We start from the raw sequence: 25,087 nt of genomic DNA, 5'->3' as shown, positions 1-25,087 counted from the left end.
TACCATTCTAAATCTTTTTCTTGCCTGTGCCTCTGCAGAACAAAGAAGCCGATGCCTTTTCCATGTTTGGCTCTGAGATCTTCAAGCAAAGGAAGACTGCTTCCTTCAAGATGGCTGCCAGTGAATCAAAGGCTGGTGGTAAGCATGATGCAACAATAACTTAACAGGCATGATGTAGAGGAGAAAGACTAGGAGACGTGGTTGTAAAGAAATAGCGCTCCCTCCAATGGCAAACAAGCTCTGATGATGGCTCTAAATGATCTCGGCTAAGCCCAGGCCTCTGAACAAATCTTTCAATCCTGGTGATCAAAGTAAAACAAGCGTACTGGTACTAGGATGCAAAGGGTTATTTTAGACATATTCACTGCTATTCCTCCTATGAAAAGTATCAGTGTGTAAAGCAGTGGTGGAAGAATGATTTTGCTGCAGAGACGGCAGATAAAACAGAGTCCTCCTCACATGTTTCACCAAAATGTTTAGTTCATGTGATCAAAACCAAACCATTGGATCATAAAATGTGTGACTTGTCTGAATTCATCCTTTGGTTTTATCTTATTGTCATGATTTATAGGTCGTGGTTATGATGAGAGCTCTCAATCAGACAGTTTCCACGTCCGACACGAGTGGCCTCATTTTAAATCAGACAAGTTCTTCTGTTCATGTGTGTCCTGATGACGCATTAGATGGAGGTCACCGTGTTGTTTATCTCAGATAAGATGGACTAAGTTCCTACTGCCATGTTCTCAACTGCGACACACGTTACCCCGGTTATGATCTCTGTACTGTACATGGCGTATTCCAAAGGGTTATACTTTGGTCTCCGAGATCTTATTTCTGTTCCCTGATAATACGAGTGCAGCACCAACATGTCAAACAACACAGTTTGTATGTTAACGCCGCTGCTGCTGTTTCCTCAGAAACCTTCTCCTACCATGCTGTTGCTGTGGTGAAGAAAGCCAACTCTGCCATCAACATCAACAACCTGGCAGGAAAGAAGACCTGCCACACCGGGAAAGGCCGAACCGCCGGCTGGAATATGCCTCTTGGATACTTTATAGACCAGGGTTACATGTCTGCGATGGGCTGCAACATCCCACAGGGTAAGAAAGACCTGTGTAAAGTTTCAATATGGAGTTTACTTGAATGAAAACCACAGTGGCAACACAACACAGCTAATATTAGAGAACATGTGTTGCCACTGGAATCCTCTTCCACTCCTCCATGATGACATCACGGAGCTGGTGGATGTTGGAGACCTCGTGCTGCCCCACTTTCCATTGCTCACTTTTGTGACATGCTGTATATATGGCTTAACAATTGCACTACATTCTGGTTTGTTTGGTAATCATCATGCCTGATTCAGCCACCATGATGAAAGTTAAATAAATGTCTTAGTTACAAAATGCATGACTAGCATGCACTCGACAGAAACAATGAAAAAAATGTTTGCGTGTCTGTGTGTGTCTATGATCAGGCGTGGCAAACTTCTTCAATGCGAGCTGTATTCCTGGAGCCAATGAGCCTGGTGACCCTGCGTCGCTGTGCCAGCTGTGCAAAGGAGACGGTGCAGGACAGCACGTATGTGAGAAGAGCAGCCAAGAAATGTACTACAGCTATGAAGGAGCTTTCAGGTAATACACAGTTTCAAGGAGAGGGACTCACATGCACTAACATGTACATGGGGCCAGACTGGAACAGAGGAGCGTGGATTATAGTACACGCAGATTGAGTGTTATTCCATTCTCTATTAAAGACACCATCACTTAGACAGCTCACAGCTCGTAAAAGAAAAACAAACACAAAGATTTTTGTGCTTGGTGTGTATATCATCACTATTGGATCGATGCAAAGAAAGAAAAAAGAAAGCACTTGCAGGCCACTGCCAGAGGGGGCACATGTGTGGGTCAGCATTCTCTTTGTGACAGAAGATTTTGCTAAAAATAAAAATGTGAGAAACAAAAACACTTCAACATGGGGTGAAATTGAACTTTCAAAACTCCCTCTCCTCTGTTTTTTTGGTCTCTGCAGGTGTTTGGTTGAAGACGCAGGTCAGGTGGCCTTCATCAAACACACGACTGTTGAGGAGAACACTGATGGTAATGTCTACGTTGGTTACTGCGCTAACTAGTGACACATTCGGTCACCTTATTGTAGTTTTATCTGTGAGCTAACAAGTCATTTCTTCGACAGGTCGCGGCCCAGCCTGGGCTCAGGCTCTGCTGTCGTCAGATTATGAGCTGCTATGTCGGGACGGCACCAGAGCTCCGGTCTCTCAGTGGCAAAGATGTCACCTGGTCCGTGTCCCGTTTCGTGGCGTTGTGGTCAGAGAGGACATCACTCCCTCTGTGGTGTTTGCCATGTTGAAGGAGGGGATGGTACGTCCACACAAACTCTGCCATCTAACACCAACAAACACGAGCACTGCTTGTTCATTAGCAACTCAGCGGGCCTGAAGGTTTTGTTTCAGCACACTGTGAAACTTATTTGTCAGCTATCAAATGAAAATGACAAAAAATGACAATGTTGGATATGTGTGTTGTTTAACCAATTTGGAGTCTTGTGGTTAAACTTGCACCCTCCAACTTTTTATTTTTTTCTTTCGTTGTTTTGTTTTTTGTTCCCTTTTTCAGATTTCTGCCAACTTCAGCTTTAACATTTAAGAGTGATAATGCATTTCTACTGTGCGATTCTGCATGTGAGACATATTTTAAGTGTGTCCTAATGTTTTGCAGGAAAAGTCCAACTTCAAGATGTTCTCGTCTGCTGATTATGGCGGCGGAACTGTGCTTTTCTCTGAGTCGACCACCACGTTGGAGAAGGCCGAGTACGAGGAGCCCAAGAAGTGGATGGGTGACATGTACCATAACGCTATGACAGCTATGGACTGTAAAGCTGAAGGTGAAGAAATGTCTGCTAAGTACTGATGTAGAACTCAACATCATAAGTTAAACTACTGGTGTCGCATTTTCATGTGAGAGGAAAACAGCATTTGGAGCTTTCTTAATACCTTCTGTGTTCAGTGTATTGATTTGTGTTTAGCCCACCTGTGAACCCCTCCGTCTGTCTTTACCTCCACCCGTCTCTCCATCTACAGATCTCCCAGCTGCCCTGCGGTGGTGCGTGCTGTCCAGCAGCGAGCAGCGCAAGTGTGCTGACATGGGCTCTGCCTTCCAAAGTAAAGGTCTCACTCCAAGAATCAACTGTGTCTTCGGGGACTCAGTGACCGACTGCATGAAGAAAATCAAGGTACCTGATGTTTGTTGCTGCTGGTTCAGCTGCAGTGGCATTAATTTCAGATTAAAACATAAGGAGAAACACCACAAACTACTTATTAAAGATTTCAAAATGATTACTGAGCTGAACACTTTACAGTGTTTTAAGTGATGACACCACAGATGATCAGACTCAGCAACATGCAAAATATTCAGCTTAAGTCACATGTGCTTAGTTTGAGTTTGTTTAGGTTTATTATTATTTATTTATTCAGATGTTTATGAGACCAACGACATACTAGCAGGTCTTTGAGGCCGTACATAGATACAGTAGCACTGTGAGCTAACTGCTGCTACACTACACACCAGGCATGTACCAGGCCTGTTGTTTTAACTCATTTTCAACTCAACAAATTGTAAAAAATCTAATTTGCACTCACACAAAACAATGGGTCAGACAACAGATTCAGCAGAGTTTTTTTTTACTTTGCACGTCCATGTGTGCGCAAGGGTGTGCTTGAATCCACGTGATTTTATCTACCTAAATCCATTAAAAGCCTGCACAGTCGGCATGAAAGAGAAAATTTGTGACTCAAAGTGGACTAGACAGTAGTATAACAACAACTCTGTGTTCATGATGTCAGCAGCTTCCTATATGTGCATCCACAAGGTTTCAAACTAAACGTTGTCATTCGCCTGAAGAACATGTACTCATACATACTACATAGATCTGTGTCTATATATTCAAAGCATTGTCACTATTCCAGTAGTGGCCACGCAGACACACATTTGGACAGTGTTATGCTTTCTGAGTATGTGAAGGTCCTCATGATGTACATTTCATAATTTTCTCGACCGTGCAGACACTTCTGTGTGAAAGCCAAATGTTTTCTCTGTGCAGACAAGGCAGTAGAGTACATGCATGGAATATGGAGATACAACCTACTGCAGATGTATGGAGTGGTGTCCACCAAGTAGAATCTAACAGAATAAATACAAAGGACTATGGTGGCTATGATGATGCATCTGTGGTATTCACAGCTGTTCCTGTGCACATCCGCAAGGGAGTAGAATCAAAGCTTTTTGGGCTGCATGCAGACATCTGCGGAGGGCTCTGTGCAGACTCTTACAGGCTTGGAAAAAGGAGGAAATTTACATCACATGGACCTCAGCGTACCTTTGTGAATGTGGAAAGTATAGCACTGGCCTTATAGGGTCATCAAATTAATTACAATGCAACCTGAAGGGAAGCATGAATTTATCAACAAATTCTTGTTTCCCTTTGTAACCTGGTAGTGATTGCTAAAGATAGCAGGACTGATCTATAGGGACAATGGTGTTGAGTATTTCAGTCCATCCATATAGCCATACCAGCTAGCATCTTTCTGTATCGTTATTGCACTACAACAGTGTTCAGATTTAAAGTGCCTTTACATCTGGTAAAGGACGTATAACGAGTTATTTAGAACGTGAAACACAAAGTTTAAGACTTGATTTTGGACCTCATGACTCATTTCATCCTCTCTGACAAGCACATTTCTAATTTCAGTGGCACATCTTGTTATTTATCAGCAAACATGCATATTTACAGGCAATATGCTTGTGATTTGCTAATTGAGAATATGCTATGGTAGCCATTTGACTATAAACACAGTCTCTTTACCAAATGATGCTGTTTTTCTAGTAGTTCTGGTAGACTGACCTCAGTTTTTCCTTGTCGTGTTTGTGCAGAACAATGAGGCCGATGCCATCACTTTGGATGGAGGTTACATCTACACAGCAGGCAAAGACTACGGCTTGGTGCCTGCAGTTGGCGAGAGCTACACGGGTAAAAATACAAAGATATGGAAACACATTGTGGTTTTAGAGACAAGAAGCACTCAGACAGATGTGTTTCTTTCTCTCCAGAGGACCGTGATGGTGCCATATACTACGCCGTTGCAGTGGTGAAAAAGACTAGCGTTGACATCCGTGACCTTAAAGACCTGCGTGGCCGTCGCTCCTGTCACACTGGATATGGCCGCACGGCTGGCTGGAACGTTCCCATTGCAGCGCTAATAGATCAAGGCCTGATCACCCCTAAGCACTGTGAGATACCCCAAGGTCAGTGTGACGTGTGTGTAGGTGTGTGTGGCAGAGGAGTGAGCTGGTGTGGTCAGTTGAACTCACTCCTTGTGTTGTAACAGAGGTCAAACACATCAAACTGTTGAATTAAACTTGAATTTGCCTTTACAGTAAGTTGTTTACTTTTTCCATAAAGTTTGGGGACCCGCAAGAGACAACAGTACAACAGAGCCCATGAAATCATGATTCTTAGTCTTTCATTTGAACCAACTTCTTAAAATGCTGGACACTACATTTCCCATAATACCCCTTGGTAACATTTTTACAAAGCAAGATAACCCTGATTACATCTTTAGAGCAATATTCCTCCTCCAGGCTCACAGTTGTTGTCACAGACTGAGTAAGCTGGCCTTAAAGCTGAAACGTATTTAATCTAAAAGCCTAAACTGTTGTGCCAGTCTGGGACTTTGTATTTCTTGTTTCCCATGATGCTTAGCGGTGGGAGGGTACTTCAAGGAGAGCTGTGTACCAGGTGCCAATCAACCCGGTTTCCCCAGCAACCTGTGTGGTCTGTGCGTGGGAGACAGTTCGGGACAGAACAAGTGTGAGAAGGGAAAAGACCTGTACGATGGATACAACGGTGCCTTCAGGTAGCAAACACGTCCCGAACCTCCTCACCTCATCAGGAGGACATGTTTCACTGAGCTTTGCAAGCTGGCTTTTTCATAATAATAAGTTTAAAACCCAAGCCAAGCAAATCTATTTTTATTTGCAGGAAATCTTTCCAGTGTTGCACAAACACTAATATGTAGTTGGCTGTACAATGTGGACGTAAACCCAGAACCTAGAAAGAACTTTATGGCTCATGCATTTGGTGCAGAACTTTCTTAAAAGTGAGAGGCCACCAGCTTTGAATTTGGTATCCAATCTGTGTGCTGGTCTAAATACTCCAATATCCAAGATTCTCCTAAACAGCTGCCTTGAAGAAGAAGCCAGTAAGACTCACCATCCAGAGTAATCGTTGCTGGATTTATCCAGAATTAACCCCGACTGCAAAAGTAAATTGATTTAAATTGCACATTTTATTGTTACTTTTAACAACACCTAAGCTCTGTCTTCTAAATGCTGCACAGAACTTTAGGCTCTGTGATTGGATGTTTCCTGCACATTAGGAGTTGTACACACAGGTCTTTACTTTGTTTTTATCAAATAGCAAACATAGCTGTTCATTCTTAAAACTAAAGATTTAGCCAGAAAACTTTCACGCCGATCCGCGCCAAAGAAGATCTCCAGTTATTGGTGAAACAAGTTTGTCTTTGAGAAGACTGAATAGGATTTTCAGTTTAATTTCCAGGAGTGCCTGAAATCCCCCTCCTCCTCCTCCTCCTCCTCACCCAGCAGCTCTGTTCCCTCCAACAGATGAGTAACATGCGAGTGTGAATGTGACCTCATTTGTTTATGCGTTGAACCAGGTGTCTGGCTAAAGGAGATGGAGAAGTGGCTTTCGTCAAGCATTCTACTGTCTTCCAAAACACTGATGGTAAGACACAGAACTTCAATTCCTTTTAAATGTACTTTTATGTGAAATGAGTAATGACTTCACGCTCCGTGTTTATTCAGGTCAGTCATCGGAGTCGTGGACAGCAGATCTAGTGTCCAAAGACTTCCAGCTGCTCTGCCCTCAGGGAACGAAAGCTGAAGTCACACAGTACAAATACTGTAACCTGGCCAGAGTTCCTTCTCACGCCGTAATGGTACGGCCGGACACCAACATCCACGCTGTGTATGGACTCCTGGACCGCGCACAGGTAACAGTGTTCATGTGAATGTACTGTCTGATTTGAAAGCGGTGGAGGGTGCAGGCATGCAAAGTACAGAGACTTGAAACCTGCCTGAGACAGATATGGATCCTTCACAATAAAAGTAAGAAATGTGGGATTGCTGGTGGTGCATTCAAGGACACTCTGGTATCCTTTCTTTGATAAAGACCCAGAATAAAGGAGTTCAAATGCGTGCTGTAAGTACATGTATTCTACAATGGATCATACATATGTGGTCCCACAAAAGTATATCCAACATTGTAAAAAGTGTATGGAAGAACTATAATAGCAAAAAATAACACTGGAAATGTTAACATGCACCTTTCAAAATAAAATTCTCCATTTAATCCAAGTAGGGATTTCCATCATAAGTAGATAAAAAATAATTGTCTATTTGAATAAATTGCAGTCACAGAAGACTACATGTCACTGAACACACGATCAATGAGTTGTTGAAGATCACACAGGAAAAGGAAAGAAATTAGGGCAACAAAATGTTTTTGTTGCTGAACTGTACTGGACAATAAACTGAGTGGAAATCAGTGGTTACCTGGAGTGTATGAAATGTTTCATGTTGGTGTTAATTCAGTTTATCTTAACTCTGTTGTCCTGTTCGTCCATGTATCTGTTCCTGTGTAGGTGTACTTCGGCAGTGATACAGGTACTGGTTTCAAGATGTTTGACTCGCAGGCCTACGAAGGCACAGATCTGGTCTTCAAAGACTCCACCGTTCGCCTCATGGGCGTCGCCGACAAAAAGACGTACCAGGAGTGGTTGGGTCAGGGCTACCTGGACGCACTGGTTGAAATGGAGTGCAACTCATCAAGTGCAGGTAAAAAAAAAAATAATAACAACAACATTAATGCTGTTTGATAGTTTAACATTTTGGGGGATATGTTACTTGAAGGGAGTTAAAAACAAAATAGAGCTGCCACGCCCATGTCTGGATGCTAAATATGAAGTTACAGCTAGCGGCTTAGCTTAGCATAAAGACTGGAGACAGGTAGAAACTGCAAGCTGGGCTCTGTCTGCAGAAGATGATCTGGCATGCTGTAGTGAGATGAGTTTTTTTCTGTTTATTGTTCTCTTATGTACAGCCTCTGTCATATTTTCCCTTCTCTCCTACAGTGGTGTCGTCTGCATGGCTGCTGCTGGTGGCTCTGTTCAGCTTCATGCTGACCAACTACTGGATGTAAAGACAGAACCTGACACACGCCTCTTCTCCTACCCTTTATTTCCACTTTCCTTCCCTTTATCTCTCCTCTCTGTCTTGATGTCTGTCTAATCAAATCACCCATCATAGCTTTCCAGAGCAGTTTAGCCCTGCTGTTCTGGTGTCCTACTTCCCTTCTGTCTCTTTGCATCATGTCTACCTAATTATATGTAACTTCAACATATACATGTGAGGACAGCATGTTGGGACTGCCTTTGGATTTAAATGGTGCTGGTGTTGAAGCAAATGAAGTACAATGTCTCCTGTCTTTGTGGCAGAGATGTGAGTTAGGTACTGAACAGCTTAAGATGAGGGAAGGTGCTGCTGCCACTATGTTTACTGAAGGTGAGCTGCCATATCAGTGAGTATGCTGCCACCTGTTACATTGCTCCAGTGGACGGTGCATCCTTGTCTCTTAAAAGATTTTGCAAAGAAGAGACAATCTGATTTTTGACCTCACATGAGCTTCTGATTCACCTTAGAGAAACTTAATCTGATGAAGATCTGGGATGAAAGGTGCCTTTTTTTTGGTGATGTTTCCAAGGTTGTATTTCTAAATGAAATATATATCTAAGAAATGTATTTCTGCATCTTTTATATTAACATTCCGTTCTATTGCTGTTAATATTTTCAGTCAGGACACACAAAAATGCTCTTGGTTGTTTAATAACAGCTTAAAGGGCCAGGTCACCCATGTGTTTTCTCATTTTACATCTTGTAAATCAGCATTATTACTGGTTTAGTTGGTGTAAGCTTCTAAATTCACAACTTCCAGATTTCTGCTTAAACACTGATACAAAGGAACTGAAATAAATCATTAGTGGTGCTTGCAGAACTGAAAAAACACAACCAAACACAGTTTTCATACACATGTTGTCTTCAGAACCAGAAACTGTACAAAGTGAGGTAGTAAAGGGGACACTGATTCTGGAAAGACACGCTGCTTTTGAGGTTTTTCAACATCACAACTAAAATCCCATCCACAGTACAGCTTCTGTTTTGAGCTCAGTATAGAAACTGGGAAAATAGCAACAAACATGGCTTGCATGTCTGTTTTACTATTTGGGTGAATTGACCCTTTAATATTTTTTTCATCCTTAACATTGAAATGTTTTCATTCAGTGTAAACAACACGCTTCTTGCTGAAAAAAATAATCTTTTAAAGCTGTACCGATCAAACCCATTTTAACAGATTCTTCATCCGCTCTCTCTTGTTCAAAGGCTTCATGTGAACATAGAAATCAGATTGCTGCTCTGCTCTGCTGCCACTCGCTCACAGTCCTGTTTTGTTTTTTTTTCCTTCAGGCTGTGTTTCTACTATATGCTAATGCCATATCAGTGAATATGCACTAGTGTTGCCTCCACACAGAGCCGTGCTGGGCATCGTGTGATGATGAGTGGTTCAGTGTTTGTCCATAGGGTGTCGGCTTCATGTGTTCTCCTCGAATACTTAAGAATAAAAAAAGGAAGATAAATAATTTGATCAACAACATGCTTTCCATCCTGTAGCCATTTTTCACACCTTTTGAGTATTCGTTCCATTTAAATAAAGTGAGTAACCCTGACACTGTTCAGGTTCTATCAGATTTGGGGAGGACATGAAGAAAACATCCTGTGATTTGTGGAGAATGTTTTAGATTCATCTGGATAGGTTAAGTCAAAGGGGGGGTCGTGTTAGCTGAAAAAAACTTAATTTATTCATGTAATTTCAACTTCTAAAGTCAAAAACACTCTGTGATTTGCACTATGTCTGACTTACAGTATTACAGGTAGGAAATTGACTCTGTTTTGGTTTGGGAAGGGTTTTAGCGCAACGTCTTTAGTCATGTGCAAGTACGAAAAGAGTGAAATATAGTTAAAGATAATAAAGATTATTCTTAGCCAAAAGTCCGATTTCATGTCTTCTCGCCCAAACAACTCACTCCAGAAACTTTCTAACTCAGACTATGGGGCTCTTGTCATATCTACTGTATGTTCCAGGTTTTAACATGTTGATTGGATGTGTATTTTCCTATGTTGAGAGATTTATTTTTATATGAAGTTCAGGTGCCATATCAGTGTATATGTACTGACTCATGCTGTCAGAAACCAACGCCTTCTCTTCCTACTGATGGAGATTTATTTCTGTGTGAAATGACCTAACATGTAACTAATATTTAGTTGCCAGGCCAGTGTGTCTGCATAAGTATTGCTACATAAAGCTGTATTCTATGCTTGTTCGAATGAAATAAAAGAAAATGCAGAAAAATACAGTGTTGAGCTTTTGTTTATTTTGAGTGGTGATTATTCACAGTGTTGTTGGCATTAGGGCAACATTTCAAACTGCTTCTGTCCACATGAGGGTGTCTGTTGCACAACTGTTTGGTAACAGGCCTTTAAACAATCCCACATCATCTTCATCTGCATCAGAATAAGTGTGATGTAGCTGCCTCTCTGCAGACACTAGTATTTTTATTTTTAGCCTCTTGTGTCAGAAATCATGTCCTTAAATATTTTGCTATTCACAGAGACACACATCTTGATCTATACAACCACATGAAAAGTTCAGCTGTGTTTTTTCCCCCTTTTGTTGTTTAAAAGTAGTGAAAGTAAAGGAATAACTCATTTTTATTTACATAAATGATTAGTTGGTCATTATTTTCTTGATTCATTTAGACAAGAACACATACAATCTTATAAATTTGTAAGAAATTTCAGAGAAAATGTTTTTTTTTTTTTCCCTTTCTTGCAGAATAAACAATTTATTCATGGAAATATTCTTAAATTTGTGTTCTTAGTATCCTTGTGTTCTTCTGTTTTTCTTATTTTTTATTGTATATATTTGTTTACACATCGCCTCTTTAATATACAGTTGTGTTTTCTTGCTTTTCTTACTGTCACGTTGCAAATTTCCCCTTATGGGACTAACAAAGGATATTCTATTCTATTCTAAACCCCTGACAATGATGGAGAGACGAGGTTGGGAGGCTTGTAGAACATGCTCATGTAGTCTGCACGTGTCCTGTCCTCACTACAAAGAAGAGGAATATTTAAATTACGCAATAACGTATTTGGAGCTTCTTAGATGCCGGTCTTTAGTCAAACTTGAGGTATTGCCTGAAGACATCAGAGATGAAAAAAAGATGGATAGGAAAAGCGGCAAAGTATCACATTTTGAAAGGCCATCAAAATCAAATGTTTGCTTTAAAAAAAAAAAGAAAAAAAAGTCTTAAACAGGTCATCAATCACTGAAGGCCATTCCATCACGGCAGCTGTACGTGACTGTACGATACACAGTAACTAGGTCAAGCTGTTATTTGCCACTTCCAGAGAACAAGTGGGGGCAATAAAATGATCTTATTTGTATAAACTGGGTTGTAAAGTGTTTCATATCTGTAGTGCTGCTGTTGCTGTGAAAGCAGATGAACGAGGAACCTAAAGTCAGCTGATCGTACACTTTACTCTTTTGTACTTGAGTCAGTTCCTGGCAGTAGCTTTTCCAAACTAAATAAAAAATTAAACTTGAACTTGTTTTTTCCCCTTTCAGTGTAATTTACATCCTGAAACTTAGTGCAGTAATGGTAAATATCAGTCGACACAATGTAGCACAGTGCATTTATAAATTATAATCTTTATTCATACAGTCGCAACTCAATGGTGACTCCATTGTCGACACATACCATATCTGTTTATATATGTACATCTTTTCTCCAGCAAAATCATTTTCCAAGTACAGAGCCCAAGAAACTCTTTGGCAGGGTCAGTGTCATCTGTGAATGATTGCACATCGGTGACGGAAAATAGGGTGACGTATGTTTTTTGTTGTTGTGGAGAGGCCATCATTAAAAGGCAGTTCCAGGGATGTGTTTGCCCAAGAAATTTACTAGATTACCTGAAACTGTCAGCTAAATCTGGGCATGCATACTTCATTTCACCACACCAGTTTCCCAGATAGATCCCACTTTTCTCACAGGCTTTCTGAAAGATGTAATGCACACTTTGAACTAATAATTACATTATTAACAACCACCCCAGCTGGTTCCTGAAGGTTGTGGTTCATCAGCATACTGTTGTTGTGCATTGCTGAGGCAGATGGTTCACACACACCATTTCTTCTGAGCTCTCCTCCACTCCAAACACACAGGCAGTACAGGATGAGGCCATAAACACACCAGATGTCGCCAGACAGACAACCAACATGTAGTTGTAGGTACGTTCCCAGTCACTTTAACATCCTACAACCAGTCTGTCCTCTTTCTATTTCTTGATCTGCCTGGAGCCTTCCTTCCAGCCCTCCTTCACTTCATTCACAAAGGTATCTCGGACTTTCCTGAGGCGGTTGTTCACGTCCCCCAGGTCACCGGGGACTTTGCCGGCCTCCTGTCGGACCTGCCGCAGCGTCTGGGACCGCATGACCCGCTCTGAGGCGTCCCGGCCGGCTATCTGAGCCTTGGTGATGGCGTAAGCTGTGATCTGAGCCGCCCTGCGAATCGGACGAGACTCTGCCAGCTTCTCCACGACATGGAGGTTGTTGAGGAGCGAAAACAACATACGGGAGAGCATTCTGTCTGCTAGCAGTTAGCTCAGCTAGCTAACTCAGTTGTCCCGTCAGGAACTCGTCTGTTTCAGGCCTGTAAAGACACCAGTGTTCACGTAGGTTAGCTGTAGATATAAACCTAAAGACGGTTCTTACACTCCCGTGTAAGCTGTGTATATACATTTTAATAAACACACTTTAAAAAGTTGACTTACTCAAGGTGTACTGGTTGACCGCGACAGTGCACTGTATGACATAACAGACTGGTGTGAGGAGTTGAAGTTAGATTCCAGTCGGTTCTCGAGGAGCTGGTAATAATAAATGCTTTGTAACAGACGAATCTGAAGCCAACTTCGGATTTTGCGGATATATTTCGTAGTAACACAACCCGGTAAACTACTTCCGGTCGTATCGTCTGCACATGCGCTCTCGGTATTAAATTTGCGACTCATTTCCCTCCTTCATCCACACAGATTTTGCTCTCTGGTCGTTGAGCCGAGGCCCGTCTGAACTTCTACCCTCTGACAGCTGGAGACTGAGGGGCCATGCGGGTGTTGGTGCTGTTCGCGGTGGCGGTGCTGTCGCTGAGCCCGGCGGCGGTGAGCGGAGCCGAGAAGAAGAAGCTGCAGATCGGCATCAAAAAGCGCGTCGACAACTGCCCCATCAAGTCCCGCAAAGGCGACGTGCTGAACATGCACTACACCGGCAAGCTGGAGGACGGCACCGAGTTCGACAGCAGCATTCCCCGCGACAGGCCCTTCACGTTCACCCTGGGCACCGGCCAGGTGATCAAGGGCTGGGACCAGGGCCTGCTGGGCATGTGCGAGGGCGAGAAAAGGAAGCTGGTGATCCCCGCCGAGCTGGGCTACGGGGACCGGGGCGCTCCTCCGAAAATTCCCGGAGGAGCCACGCTCATCTTCGAAGTAGAGCTGCTGAGCATCGAGAGGAGATCCGAGCTTTGACGAAGAGGAGGCAGCAAGGGAGGCACTTTGAAAACGTAAGTTACTGCAGGTGGATGTCCCCTGCATCCATTCATCCATGCATCCATTCAGCACATGGATGCATTGACCTGCTCTGGGGTCCTGACGGCAACAACGAGCAGCTGGGGCCTTTTCTCTCTCTGTCTGTACACCTGGATCAGAACACAGACCGAGATTTTGCTTGAGCTAATTTGATGAAATCAACATGCACAATATAAATGCAGTATCATTTTTAAAAGTGTAGGTTTCAAAACTATAACTATTCATTTTTATGCTCAGAAGTGTCTGTGTGTGTGTGTGCGTGTGTGTGTAATGTTTTCCCACATTTAAAAACATCTGTCAAGTTTCATTTTTTATTTACCTCTATTGTTGATGTGTTAATCTTACTTAAGCTGATCTCCATCAATAAGCAGCACCTTTAAACTAAATACAGCTTCTCGTCTAATTAGGGTCCGGGCACTACAGTGCATAATAGGACCCTATTGGAACTGCTACGTTGTTATTTCTTCGTCACAAAGAAACGTGTTTCTCAGGTCCTAAACGTACTCGAAAACTCACAAAATTTGGCACACACATCAGACCCGGTGAAAAATTGTATAATTAGGGGGAAATACACACCTCAATAGAAAAATGGCTCCACAGCGCCACCTAGAAAATTTCAGCAGAGTCCCATCAGAAGCATGTCTGACCTAGACCGACGCAATTTGGTAGGTATATGGAGGAGGTCAGGACCAACAAAAAAGTTAGTGACAGCCATACCCTAAACCCAAGAGGAAGTCCGCCATTTTGGATTGTTTGTTTGTCCAATCTGAGCAAACTCCTCCTAGGGGGTAAGTCACAGAGCGCTGAAACGTGGGTAGCATGTAGAAAACGCCTTGAAGGTAAAATATTATCAAAATCATCTGCAAAGGTCAAAGGGCGTGACCACGGCGGCCCTCTGATGTTTGATCCTCACCATAAAAGAGGAAGTTCTGTATAACTACCCTGTACAATCTGCCTCAAACTTTACATATTTGATCAGACTGCTGTCCTGATCACATCCATATGCCAAAATCCATTCACAGTCATAGCGCCACCTGTTGGTAACAGGCTGTTTGAGGCATTACACTTACTCTGTGTTTACACTGTTGGACTGAATGAAGCAGCAGGAAGGAATCCACCTTCCACTGACGTTAAGAGCCGCAGCGGCCATGCAACGCAGTACGCCTTCTTAGTTGGTGGCTTTCAAATCATAAATCATTTGCTAAATTGCAGCATGTGAGTGTTCAATCAGAAGCAATCAGTTGAACCATTTTCACAAATAACATATTAAAGGCCAAGAATCCCATGAAAAGAGAAGCAATTATCCTTTTGTGCACACTCTAAAAGGTAATACCTATGCTTACTTGAATCACATTAGTGTACTTTACTGATTTCTCATTGTCCTTTTCATTTACCTCATGGACTGTGAGTAAATAGTCATTTTTCCTTAAAGAGTTATAAAACTAAGTATACTGGACTGGACTTGTAATGTTCTGTTCCTGGACTGAACACAGAGCTCAGCAGTGCACATGTAGAGAAGTACAGGAGAAGTTTCCAGAAGCTTTACGTGGCTGCTGTGGCTTAGGCGGTAAAATGTTTCTATTTCTGCTTTTTTTTTTTCTTTGTCAGCGGTTCAGCTTGAAATATTGCAGGATGTATAGCTGAAGCCCCCATCAGAGCTAGCACTGATCCTTAATGTCATTACCTTCAGACATGTTCAAGCTTCAAGCACGAATATTCTGACCCTGAGTTCTGAACCCAAACCAGCTCTTCTTATTCAGAGAACAGACCCTTTTAGGGTCTGTTGAGGTGTTGATGTCCTTCCTCTGCGGGCTCCTTACAGATCAGATTCAGATTGTCTTGTTGTTTCTCTGATGTGGATGTTTGCTGTGATTTTCTTTCAGGTTCCAGGAGGTGCTGCACCGTTGAGAGGAGACCGTTTGACCTCTGATGAAGAATACGTGGCAGATTTGAGAGGAGTTGGCAAAGCTGTTGTTGTCCTTTTACCGACTTTGCTTAATATGCTCTGACTGAAGTTAATATGTGAAACAAGAACCGACTGTGTGTGCTAAACATTAGGACAACTGACAGGCAGCAGCTAAGTCTAGTATTTGTCCGGTGGCTGCAGACAGCTTCCACTTCATCTCATTTTCGTTTTTAATTTTCTGTAATTTCTAAACAGGTTCAGTCATATCTGTACATGTTTTTTTGTTTGTTTTTCACAAAATAAATAAAGGTTTTTGATTTACTATGAAGTCAGGCGGGGGGTCGATTAGCATAAATGTTTTTGTTCAGTTTAAGTGTTTGAATTCGGATAATAAAAATGTCGACCTTAAGGGAACCTTTGGAGTGTTTTTTTAAAAAAAATCCTTTAGAAGACTTTTTGCTGTCCTTGGCTACATGTGTGTTCTCACATATATCATATATATCATCAACATGAGAAACAACTTCTTAGTGTGAAACAAAATACAACAAATTTTTTCTGATTTGCAGAAAGCTTCACCTCTGTATGTTTCATAGTGTAGAAGACTTCTTTAGCTATATTAAGTTATCCAGGAAATCTAATCAATGCACTGAAATATTCTGGTAGCTACACTCTATAAATGTACTGTTTCTCAACTTATAGTTTTGTTTACTGTAAGTGCCATACTAATAATTATTTATTTTGTTATTTTAATTTGGCAGATTTGGTTTGATCAAGACTACATGTAATAAATATTTAGTTGCTATATTACAATATAAGTAGAATATCAAAAAATATGAACTACATTATGAAAAACATGTTACTACAGTGCAAGAAAAATAACAGCAAAAATTAGAAAAACATTTGTCAAAACAAAACGATTACAATGATGCATTAAAGTTTAAAAGAAAGAAAGAAAAGTTAATTTTATATATATATATAGTCATAACAAAGTTTAAAAAGTGAGGAAACTCCTAAGGAAGAGAAAAAAGGAAATGACAGGAGTGAAGCAGTGGGAGCTGTCCAGCAGCAGCCAATAGAGTGGCCCCACATCGAACAGCTTCTGCTTCAGTGATTCAGTGGTCATGTGATGTTGAGATTTAAAAAAAAAAAAAAAAAAAAGAATAATCCAAACCGTAATTAGATGAATGACAAATTTGTCTTTGGTATAAAAGCGGAAGTGCTGTTCAGGCGTTGTTTATATTTATACAGACTGATGTTCTGTCCCTTTTCTCGTGAGAGACAAAATATTAATATCTTTAAATGAAAAAAAAAATGCGTACTTGGTTTTTATACACACATATATAACAGATTTTAGATCCCGTCGTGGTTCATGAGAATGGTAGTTAAAATGGAGTGAGCTCTAAAACATATTAAGAGACATGCCAAATTTAATTATTTCATCTTCAGTGTACGTGAAATGAAATTAAAACACGACAAACACTTGATGGCACCAACAGACGGCGCCATCGAGTTGTTCCACCCGGAGTCATTTAGAGGACGGACACATGACCCGGAAGTCCCCGCAGTGCTCTGAGTTGAATCGCTGCTGAGCGCCTGTTTGCCATTTCTTCACAATGGCTGTTAAATTAAACGCCTTGAATAGTGATTCTTACATCGACGTTAGTCAATACAGAGACCAACATTTTAAGGTGAGTGAAGAAAAAATGTCAAAGAACGAATAAAAATCTAAATTGTTGACGTAAACCTGACGTTTATGTAGTGAGCTAACGGTAAACAAGCCAACAGCAGAACGGCGGCTCGAGCTGTGAGAGGATGCATTTGTAATTTAAGATGAAAAACATTTCAATGTGCGTCCTTTGCCTTCGCAGAAAGAAAAAGTGAAAACACAAGGCCGTAGATGAATTTTAATCTAAAAGGCACCACTGAGTCGTGGCTGTAACTGTGCTAACTCACCTGTCAGAGCTACAGGGTTTCATGAATGAATCGGTGGAAATACTGAATCAAAACTATCGTCGTTTATTGTCCAGAGTTGGTTCTTGGTTTTGATCATTTCCTCCAGTAAATTTGATTTACAGTTGTTCACATTCCGTGCCCCTTTAAAAAAAAAAATCGCAGTTTAAAGCATCTCTCAAATGATACTGTTCGTTTATGTTAGATCATTAATGCTAAATACTCATTATCTGTAAGGTAAATCCACTCTGAAGGTTTTAGACCAAACTTGACTCGAGGACCACAGTTAGAAAGATCAGACCTCAATACTTTTTAATTACAGGATATGTTTGCTATTTTTGAACTTTCTGTATAAGGTGTCCATGTGAGTCATGAGGCTAAGACTCTGTAATCATTTGTCCTGTTAGTACTGATCATTGATTCCTGCCTTGCGTGTGTTGAATGTAAGTGATATGGCATCAAATCTGCAGTCATTCTGAGTTTTTCACAAATCTTAGACAATGTGTTAAACAGGATTTACACTCTCTGTTAATCTAGTCCAGATTTGACAAGTTTAGTGGTTCTGAATATTCAGATGAGGTATTGCGTATGTTTTGATGGGTGAGATAGCTCCTTTTGTGTTTTCTCAAGTGGAACTAAGGTGTTCTAAATCTAAAAATGTATTTAAAACATTATTATGACTTTAAACAGGAGCTCCAATAACCTTTCCATAAACTGCTGAATTAAAATGAGAGAATTGGACACTTAATGTTGTCATTTAAGTTTAACTTTCACCTTTAACCAGCAACTCAAAAACTGAATCTGGAGCTAATTTCAGAGTTGTGAGTGTTTGTCGAGGTGTTATGGGACCATCTGAAATGTTCATAGCTTCCTAAGGGCATGTTTTCTCCTATTTTTCACTTTGCTTGTGTTTTCAGGGAAACCGCTATGAACAGGAGAAGCTGCTGAAGCAGAGTAACACTCTGTATGTGGGGAACCTCTCCTTCTACACCACCGAGGAGCAGGTACGACACGCTGTCATTATCACCGAGTACATCATCAGGTGCACCAACGGCTTTAGAAAGAAGTTTATTCTCATCATATTCTTTCATGATACAATGAGAATGGGTTATTAAAATATCCAACGCTTAGTAGTTTTTTTTCTTTGTATGGCCCGTGACTTTCTGTCCTCACACACTCATGACTTTAGTGAGTTATGTGAGTTTGAGTGTGGTCTACTTGTAAATTCTGTATTCAAAACTAGATACATCATTTCTATTGAATTACACTGAAATGCTGATGTGTTTAAAATCTATTACAGTAATAATGATCAGGATGTTCTTCTGTACTTTACAAATACTTCCTATCTCCTACACAGTGTTGTAATTGTATCATCTTTAAAACTGACATCCAGGTGCACGAGCTGTTTTCTAAAAGTGGAGACGTCAAGCGCATCATCATTGGCCTGGATAAAATCAAGAAGACGGCCTGTGGATTCTGCTTTGTAGAGTATCCTTTTAAATCTGAGACCATAATTAACAATAGTTAATTCACCTACATGTACATAACACACAGGTACTGAGAATCACCACTCTCAAAACGAGGAGGTTGAAGTCAGCGTCTCTTTATTTAGCAGAGCACAGAATCTCACACAACACAGATTTATGGGAGAGGAGCTCCCCCAAGCAACAGGACTGTCAGTATTTATATTCTTCTGATCACACTACCTATGGAGGGGCAGGTTCTCTCTGTTCTGGACAGTTTGCTTTTTGTCTTATCATGGAAGGGTTGCTTTGAGGTTCTGTTTCACCTTGCATAAGGCTGCATCATTAATTTCTCTTTCATCCGTCACAGGAATGTAGCTCACTGTGGTAGGAGTGTAACTTCCTTCAAGCCTCAGTATTCCTGGTTCGTAGCCAAAATGCCATGCATCATTAGGAGTTTAAAGTTACCACAAAGTGTGCATGTCCAGACTTAACCCCTGCTGCACCAGATACTACACACGAGCAGATGCAGAACATGCGATGCGCTTCATTAATGGCACACGGCTGGACGACCGAATCATCAGGACAGACTGGGATGCAGGCTTTAAAGAGGGACGACAGTATGGACGCGGTAAATCTGGAGGACAGGTGAGGTTTACGACACTGTTTTTTCTGGCAAGGTTAATATCACGAACATGTGCTTTTCATACTGTGCTGACAGATTTTTACATGTCAAGAACACATGTGCAGGTGCGCAATGTTCAGCTCATATTACCATGACTATTAACTGTGAGAAACTTTGTGACAACTAAAACAATAAAACACAGATCATATCTAACACACAGAAGCCTTGATATGTTCTCAGTCTCTCAGAATTCAGTGATTTTAGTTTAGCTGCTGCACTGAGTTGAAGATGGTGAGCTGGAACAGTGAATTTCTGATTTAAAATGACTAACTTGGCTGTGGCACAACTGCACATTTGATTGTGTCTTTAATGTTTATTCCTGACTTCTTTCAGTATGATACACTGGAAAATGTAATACAAAAACACTGTCACTGTGAAAATGTCGCCTCATTTCTTAACAAAGTAAAACACTGGTAAAAGCATACGTTAAACCTTGGAAGTGAACAAATCTGTGGGGACCCTTGAGGAGTCCTGAAAACACCCACTTTAGGAACCACTGATGTAGGGCTCAGCCTGGAAAAATGACTTTGATGCAGTTAAGTTTATCACATTTGTTTAAAGCTTGATGAGTCTAAAGAACTGTGTTGATTGTCTAAAAGAACTCCCGACTTGAATTGATCTGAAACTGAGCTCAACCAATAAGCTGTCCAGCCGTTGTGTCTCCTGCTTTTAGTTTAATGCAGTTTTATCAAGTTCATGTGTCTGTCAGCCAATAAATTACAGAAGATGAAGTTTTACAGTTAAAAAAAAAAACAAACAAAACAAAAAAACAACAGGGTCAGACGTGGCCAAAATCTGTTATAAAGTCGTTTCATAAACAGGTGGATAATTCAGGTCCTTTGGTTATTTGACTTGATGTTAGCTCAGTGTTTTAATATCTCATTGTCCTGCTCTGTCACAGGTAGTGGCTGCTTGTTTTGATTCAGACTGCTTAGCAGCATCTTCAGTCCAAAAATGCTTGCGTGTGCTTGTAAAATTAATTTCATATTAGTTCAACTCAAAATGAAGCAATATTAAAAGCAACCTACTCATAAAATAAAGTGAAATGTGCAGTTTGAAAGTGTTTCCTCAGATAGAATCCAGGAGCCAGCAAGGTTTTGTACCAAGATAACACCAAAACCCAGAACACAGCACTGGTGATTGTAGTAACCCATCAAGAGTCTTTTATGTAGGTGGATTCTTGTGTCGTCAGAAGCTTTCAGTCTGTCTGTCTGTATTGGAAAAGTTTTGGATCTTCTGCACTGCAACATTTCGAAAAACAATATAAAACGCGGCACACTATGACATTTAAGAAAATATGACATCTACGGAAATGGCCTTCAAAAAAATCAATACACTATATCATGACATTTTAATACACCAGTATGATATTTAGAACTTCCAAAAATAAATTCTGCATGATTAACCGTGGCCTTTTGAAAAGACATTACTATGGTGCTGCATTAGAAAAATGAAAGTCTGTATTATGCCGTTAACAAACACAAGATGCATAATCATGTCCAATTTTGTAGTCGTACACAATGAGCTTTGAGGGAGAGTGTAATAATGGAAACATAAATATTGGCCCAAGGACTGGATTAAAACAAAAAAATAAAAAAACGCCCTGATGTTGGTAGCTTCACAAAGTCCCTCCTCTGATGTAGTGCACAGTGTGTGTTGGAGCGTTGAGGTTTAATCGTTTTCTCTGAGAACAGTGTTTATTACTATGTTCTGAGCGCTAACGTTTCTTTACGCTGTCATTGTGCTCCATCAGCAGTCAGATAGCGTCACTCCACCCTCATTTACATTTTGTATTTTTTGTCATCTTGGCTGTCATTACTTTAAATCTGCTGTGTTGCTGTTCTGTGCACACGCCACCAATTGTACATCTTGGTAGAGGGAGTCCTCCTGAGTCGGTCTAAAAACAGAGGATTGTAAAAGCCCTTGAGGAAAATTGGGCTGTAAAAATAAGACTGAACTGACACAACTTTCTGAGATCAGTTTAGGAGTGTATGTGTCCAGCTGTTTTCACTTTCTGGGTGTGAAAACTATTTCTGGGATTTTTTTAAAATGTAAGCATCCAAATGCAACACTGTGAATGTCTTCCAGGACAGACTGTGTAAAAATACATACAAGCAGGTGTCCACATATGTAAAAGTTGTTGCATCTTACCGCTTTCTGTAGTTGCCACTTTTTCACTCTGAGAACAGCTGTGACGGCCTCCGATTTCCACTGTGGCCTGACACCACCTTCTACAAGCTCGTTTTGTTCACATGTAAGGCGACCTTTACTGGCTTTAGGAGCTTTAAAACCTCATGAGCCAGCTCTAATGGCAGAATGAAGACAGCGAATCGTTTAGTTTTTACAGTACTCAGGCCTGTCACAGGTAATAGTGAATCACATCGTGGCAATTATTTGACCTGACCACAATCATTTTTCATAATTTTTACCATTATTTCCATTCACCTTTATAAAAACAGCTTGCTGTAACTGATAGAAACGTCTTGTTTTAATTACCGTTTCCACATGGATTTCTACCGTTTGCAGCCCTTCCTACCGGCTGTTTATCTCGAGGAGCTTAACTTCCAGTGTTTGACTGACTGCATTTCGATGAGCATCTATCGACATTAACGTCATGACTTTAGTTACAAAGTCAAACACCGCAGCACTGCTGTGGGCACATTTTGAGTTTAAGCCAAATGAAAAAGGAGAAGCCAATAACTTGGAGGAGGTGATTTGTCAAATTTCCAGCCAAAAGGTGGCGGTCAAAGGCGCCAATACGACTAATCTAAAACTAATAGAGGCACACAGATAGACCGGGACAGCTTAATTGCAATTATTTGAATGTCAATTAATTTCATGATCATGACAGCCCCAACAGTACTTAAACAATGAAAAAGTCTTTTTTAGAAACAATTCTTTAAATTTTTACTCAGGTGATTGTTGTATATAATAAAGAAGCTTTCATCACGGACTGCTTGCGGACTGCTGAAGCTTATAGGGAATCCAGATGTTTTGGATTGTTGGGTGTTTCTGTTTCTGCCTTTGTGAAGCGCTATGAGATGACTTGTTGTTGTAAATATGCGCTATACAAATAAAATTGAATTGAATTGAATTGAATCACAAAACACCTTGTGTTTCAAAGATGCAAAGATGTAAAAGGTCAGAAGTGAGAAATGTGAACATTTAAAAGATGCCCAGTTTGCATTTCATTTTGATAGAAAAAAAATAAGAGATAAAAATTCAATGCCAATAAGTGGATGAGTTAAAATGTAGTAAAAGTTGGTGAGTAATTTATGCAAAGTTGGTAATCAAAATAATCATCTGTGTGTAATTTGCTTGTGCATTTCCTGATACCCTCTGCCTGTGTTTGTGTTTCTGGTGTAGGTGAGAGATGAGTACAGGCAGGACTACGACCCGGCCAGAGGCGGCTATGGTAAGCTGGCTCAGCAGCATGGACCCACAGAGGCACGCAACAGTTTTTAGACTAAACCCAACACAGCAGTCTGCCTGGACTACACAGAGCCCCGCCTCAGCCCTGGACTTTATTCATTCTCCAACAACAGGCTACCAGAGACCGTCGATGTGACTTTTAACATCTAACACTCTACAGCAGGCCTGCATGGACCACTGGACTTCAGAAATTAGCAGCTATTTATTTTTTTTGAGGCTTGGTTTTGTTCTGACTCACTCTCTAACTACCACACCTGCTGTCTGTCTCCATGGCAATACAGGCCAAACCCCAACATGTGACGTTTGGTGATGTTTCATTAACCTGCGTATAGGAATGCCATCAATTTCGCTTCAGGCTGGAATCTCTGACAAAATGTGGTGGGAAATTATTTTTTTAAGTTTCAAAGTCAGGTTCAAATAATTATCTGTTGAAGAAGTAGAAAGAAACATGTTGTTGTCTCCTGTTTACCAGGAATGAAACTGTTTGTCCCAAATTGTGTATACTTTTTTTTTTTTTTTTTTTAATAAACAGATTTTTTGACATATTTGATCTGTTTGATTTTTTTCTTCAGCACGTTTCCTGAGGTAATCCAAGAGTCTGTGCCTAATTTCAGGGCTTTTCAAAATGGACAATAAAATGACACATTTTTCTTGTAAAGAGAACTGCAGCAATATCGCCTTTCCTCATATGTATTGTGCATATTTAGCAAACAAAACAAAAACAAGCACAACTTATCTTGCAGTCATCCATTTTTTTTTTTGCCATTTCTATAAAGTTCAACCAAGCTTCAAATTCAACATCCAGATTGCATAGGTGTTTTTGTTCACCAAGACTTCCATGTCTAACAGATTCAGAGAAAGATTTTATTTCTTTGTGTTCGTACACCTACACGGCTTTCTCTGTAATTAGAATTTTCTCCTTAGAACGTTTGACTCATAAAGCTGGCCTGTGAATGAAAGGTTTTCTGGTAATAAACATCTGTAAACTTAAAGCCCAGAGCTGTATGACACAAAGACTTAACAATCTTTGTCAAAAGATAACAAAATCAAACTAATGAGCATCTCTAAAGCTGAAAAGGAAAAGTAGAAAGAAGGTTCCTACATTCTGGATTTATACATTAAACAGTGTCTCACTCTTCAAATATGGAGTTTAACACAACATCCCATCTATGAAAACAATGAATACAAACTGTCAGCTCTTTTAGCCCATGACTGATGATTTGTCAGTCGTTGGTGACTAGACCCACAGCAATCACACAAATCTCCTTGTAGATGGACCTGTCATTTTATATCTGGATTTTTTCCAGTTGGTCGGTTCTGTGCTCCCTCGTCCTGCCTCATGATGAGACACAACATGGTGACTTGACTGACTATAAGCCGCCTGCTGGTCTCTTAAAGTAAGATACGGAATTGAGGTGATGGGAGAAGCAGAATAATAAACTATGATAATTGTCTTCGGTTCAGATACACTAATAACTCCTGACATCAGCTAATGAACACTTTTCTTAATCACATTCTCTCAAGCAGATTTTAAAAATGAACACAAGGTGGCAGAAGAGGAGGCAGAGTGAATCATTTAGGGACAGAGAGTCAACCAGCAGTCACACGATTTCCACTGAGCGCTGGTTCCTCAGTGAGACGAGAAACAAAGTCTCAACTTATTAGGGTCCGAGCACCCAAAAGGGTGCGAAGACCCTATTGGAACTGCTCGGATTATTATTATTATTCGTGTCAAAGACACACGTTTTTGAGGCCCTAAACATACTCGAAAACTCACCAAAATTGCCATGTACATCAGACCCGG

At 40.7% G+C, this 25,087-nt stretch overlaps 4 protein-coding genes across 4 annotated transcripts; 3 read left to right on the top strand and 1 right to left on the bottom strand.

Moving 5' to 3' along the window:
- Positions 1-20: 20 nt before the first annotated feature.
- On the top strand, positions 21-8,292 carry meltf (melanotransferrin; the record flags this gene model as incomplete). Its single annotated transcript, XM_008306607.1, has 14 exons — positions 21-138; positions 918-1,100; positions 1,475-1,631; positions 2,029-2,096; positions 2,191-2,375; positions 2,733-2,898; positions 3,095-3,246; positions 4,944-5,040; positions 5,121-5,315; positions 5,773-5,926; positions 6,749-6,816; positions 6,924-7,084; positions 7,736-7,928; positions 8,225-8,292. Coding segments are annotated over 14 exons (1,965 nt in total), but the record flags the coding sequence as incomplete, so codon positions are not given.
- A 3,602-nt stretch (positions 8,293-11,894) lies between these two features.
- LOC103376230 (uncharacterized protein DKFZp762I1415-like) lies at positions 11,895-13,136 on the bottom strand. The gene is made up of 2 exons (XM_008306605.1): positions 13,041-13,136; positions 11,895-12,919 (listed from the first exon to the last, which is right to left on the bottom strand). The coding sequence occupies exon 2, from the start codon at positions 12,849-12,851 to the stop codon at positions 12,546-12,548; it is 306 nt and encodes a 101-aa protein (XP_008304827.1). The 5' UTR covers positions 12,852-12,919; positions 13,041-13,136; the 3' UTR covers positions 11,895-12,545.
- Positions 13,137-13,259: 123 nt separating this feature from the next.
- fkbp2 (FKBP prolyl isomerase 2) lies at positions 13,260-16,167 on the top strand. The gene is made up of 2 exons (XM_008306604.1): positions 13,260-13,822; positions 15,731-16,167. Exon 1 carries the CDS (start codon positions 13,371-13,373, stop codon positions 13,785-13,787), a length of 417 nt encoding a protein of 138 aa, XP_008304826.1. The 5' UTR covers positions 13,260-13,370; the 3' UTR covers positions 13,788-13,822; positions 15,731-16,167.
- A 1,148-nt stretch (positions 16,168-17,315) lies between these two features.
- On the top strand, positions 17,316-23,829 carry ncbp2 (nuclear cap binding protein subunit 2). The gene is made up of 5 exons (XM_008306603.1): positions 17,316-17,441; positions 18,621-18,707; positions 19,097-19,191; positions 19,676-19,814; positions 23,218-23,829. Exons 1-5 carry the CDS (start codon positions 17,367-17,369, stop codon positions 23,314-23,316), a joined length of 495 nt encoding a protein of 164 aa, XP_008304825.1. The 5' UTR covers positions 17,316-17,366; the 3' UTR covers positions 23,317-23,829.
- The last annotated feature ends 1,258 nt before the right edge of the window (positions 23,830-25,087 follow it).

This window comes from Stegastes partitus, unplaced genomic scaffold (assembly GCF_000690725.1).
Source record: "Stegastes partitus isolate 25-593 unplaced genomic scaffold, Stegastes_partitus-1.0.2 Scaffold3722, whole genome shotgun sequence".
In the NCBI taxonomy this organism is placed as follows: domain Eukaryota; kingdom Metazoa; phylum Chordata; class Actinopteri; family Pomacentridae; genus Stegastes; species Stegastes partitus.
The sequence above is the reverse complement of the archived record's forward strand: the minus strand, read 5'-3'. Positions and strand labels throughout refer to the sequence as shown.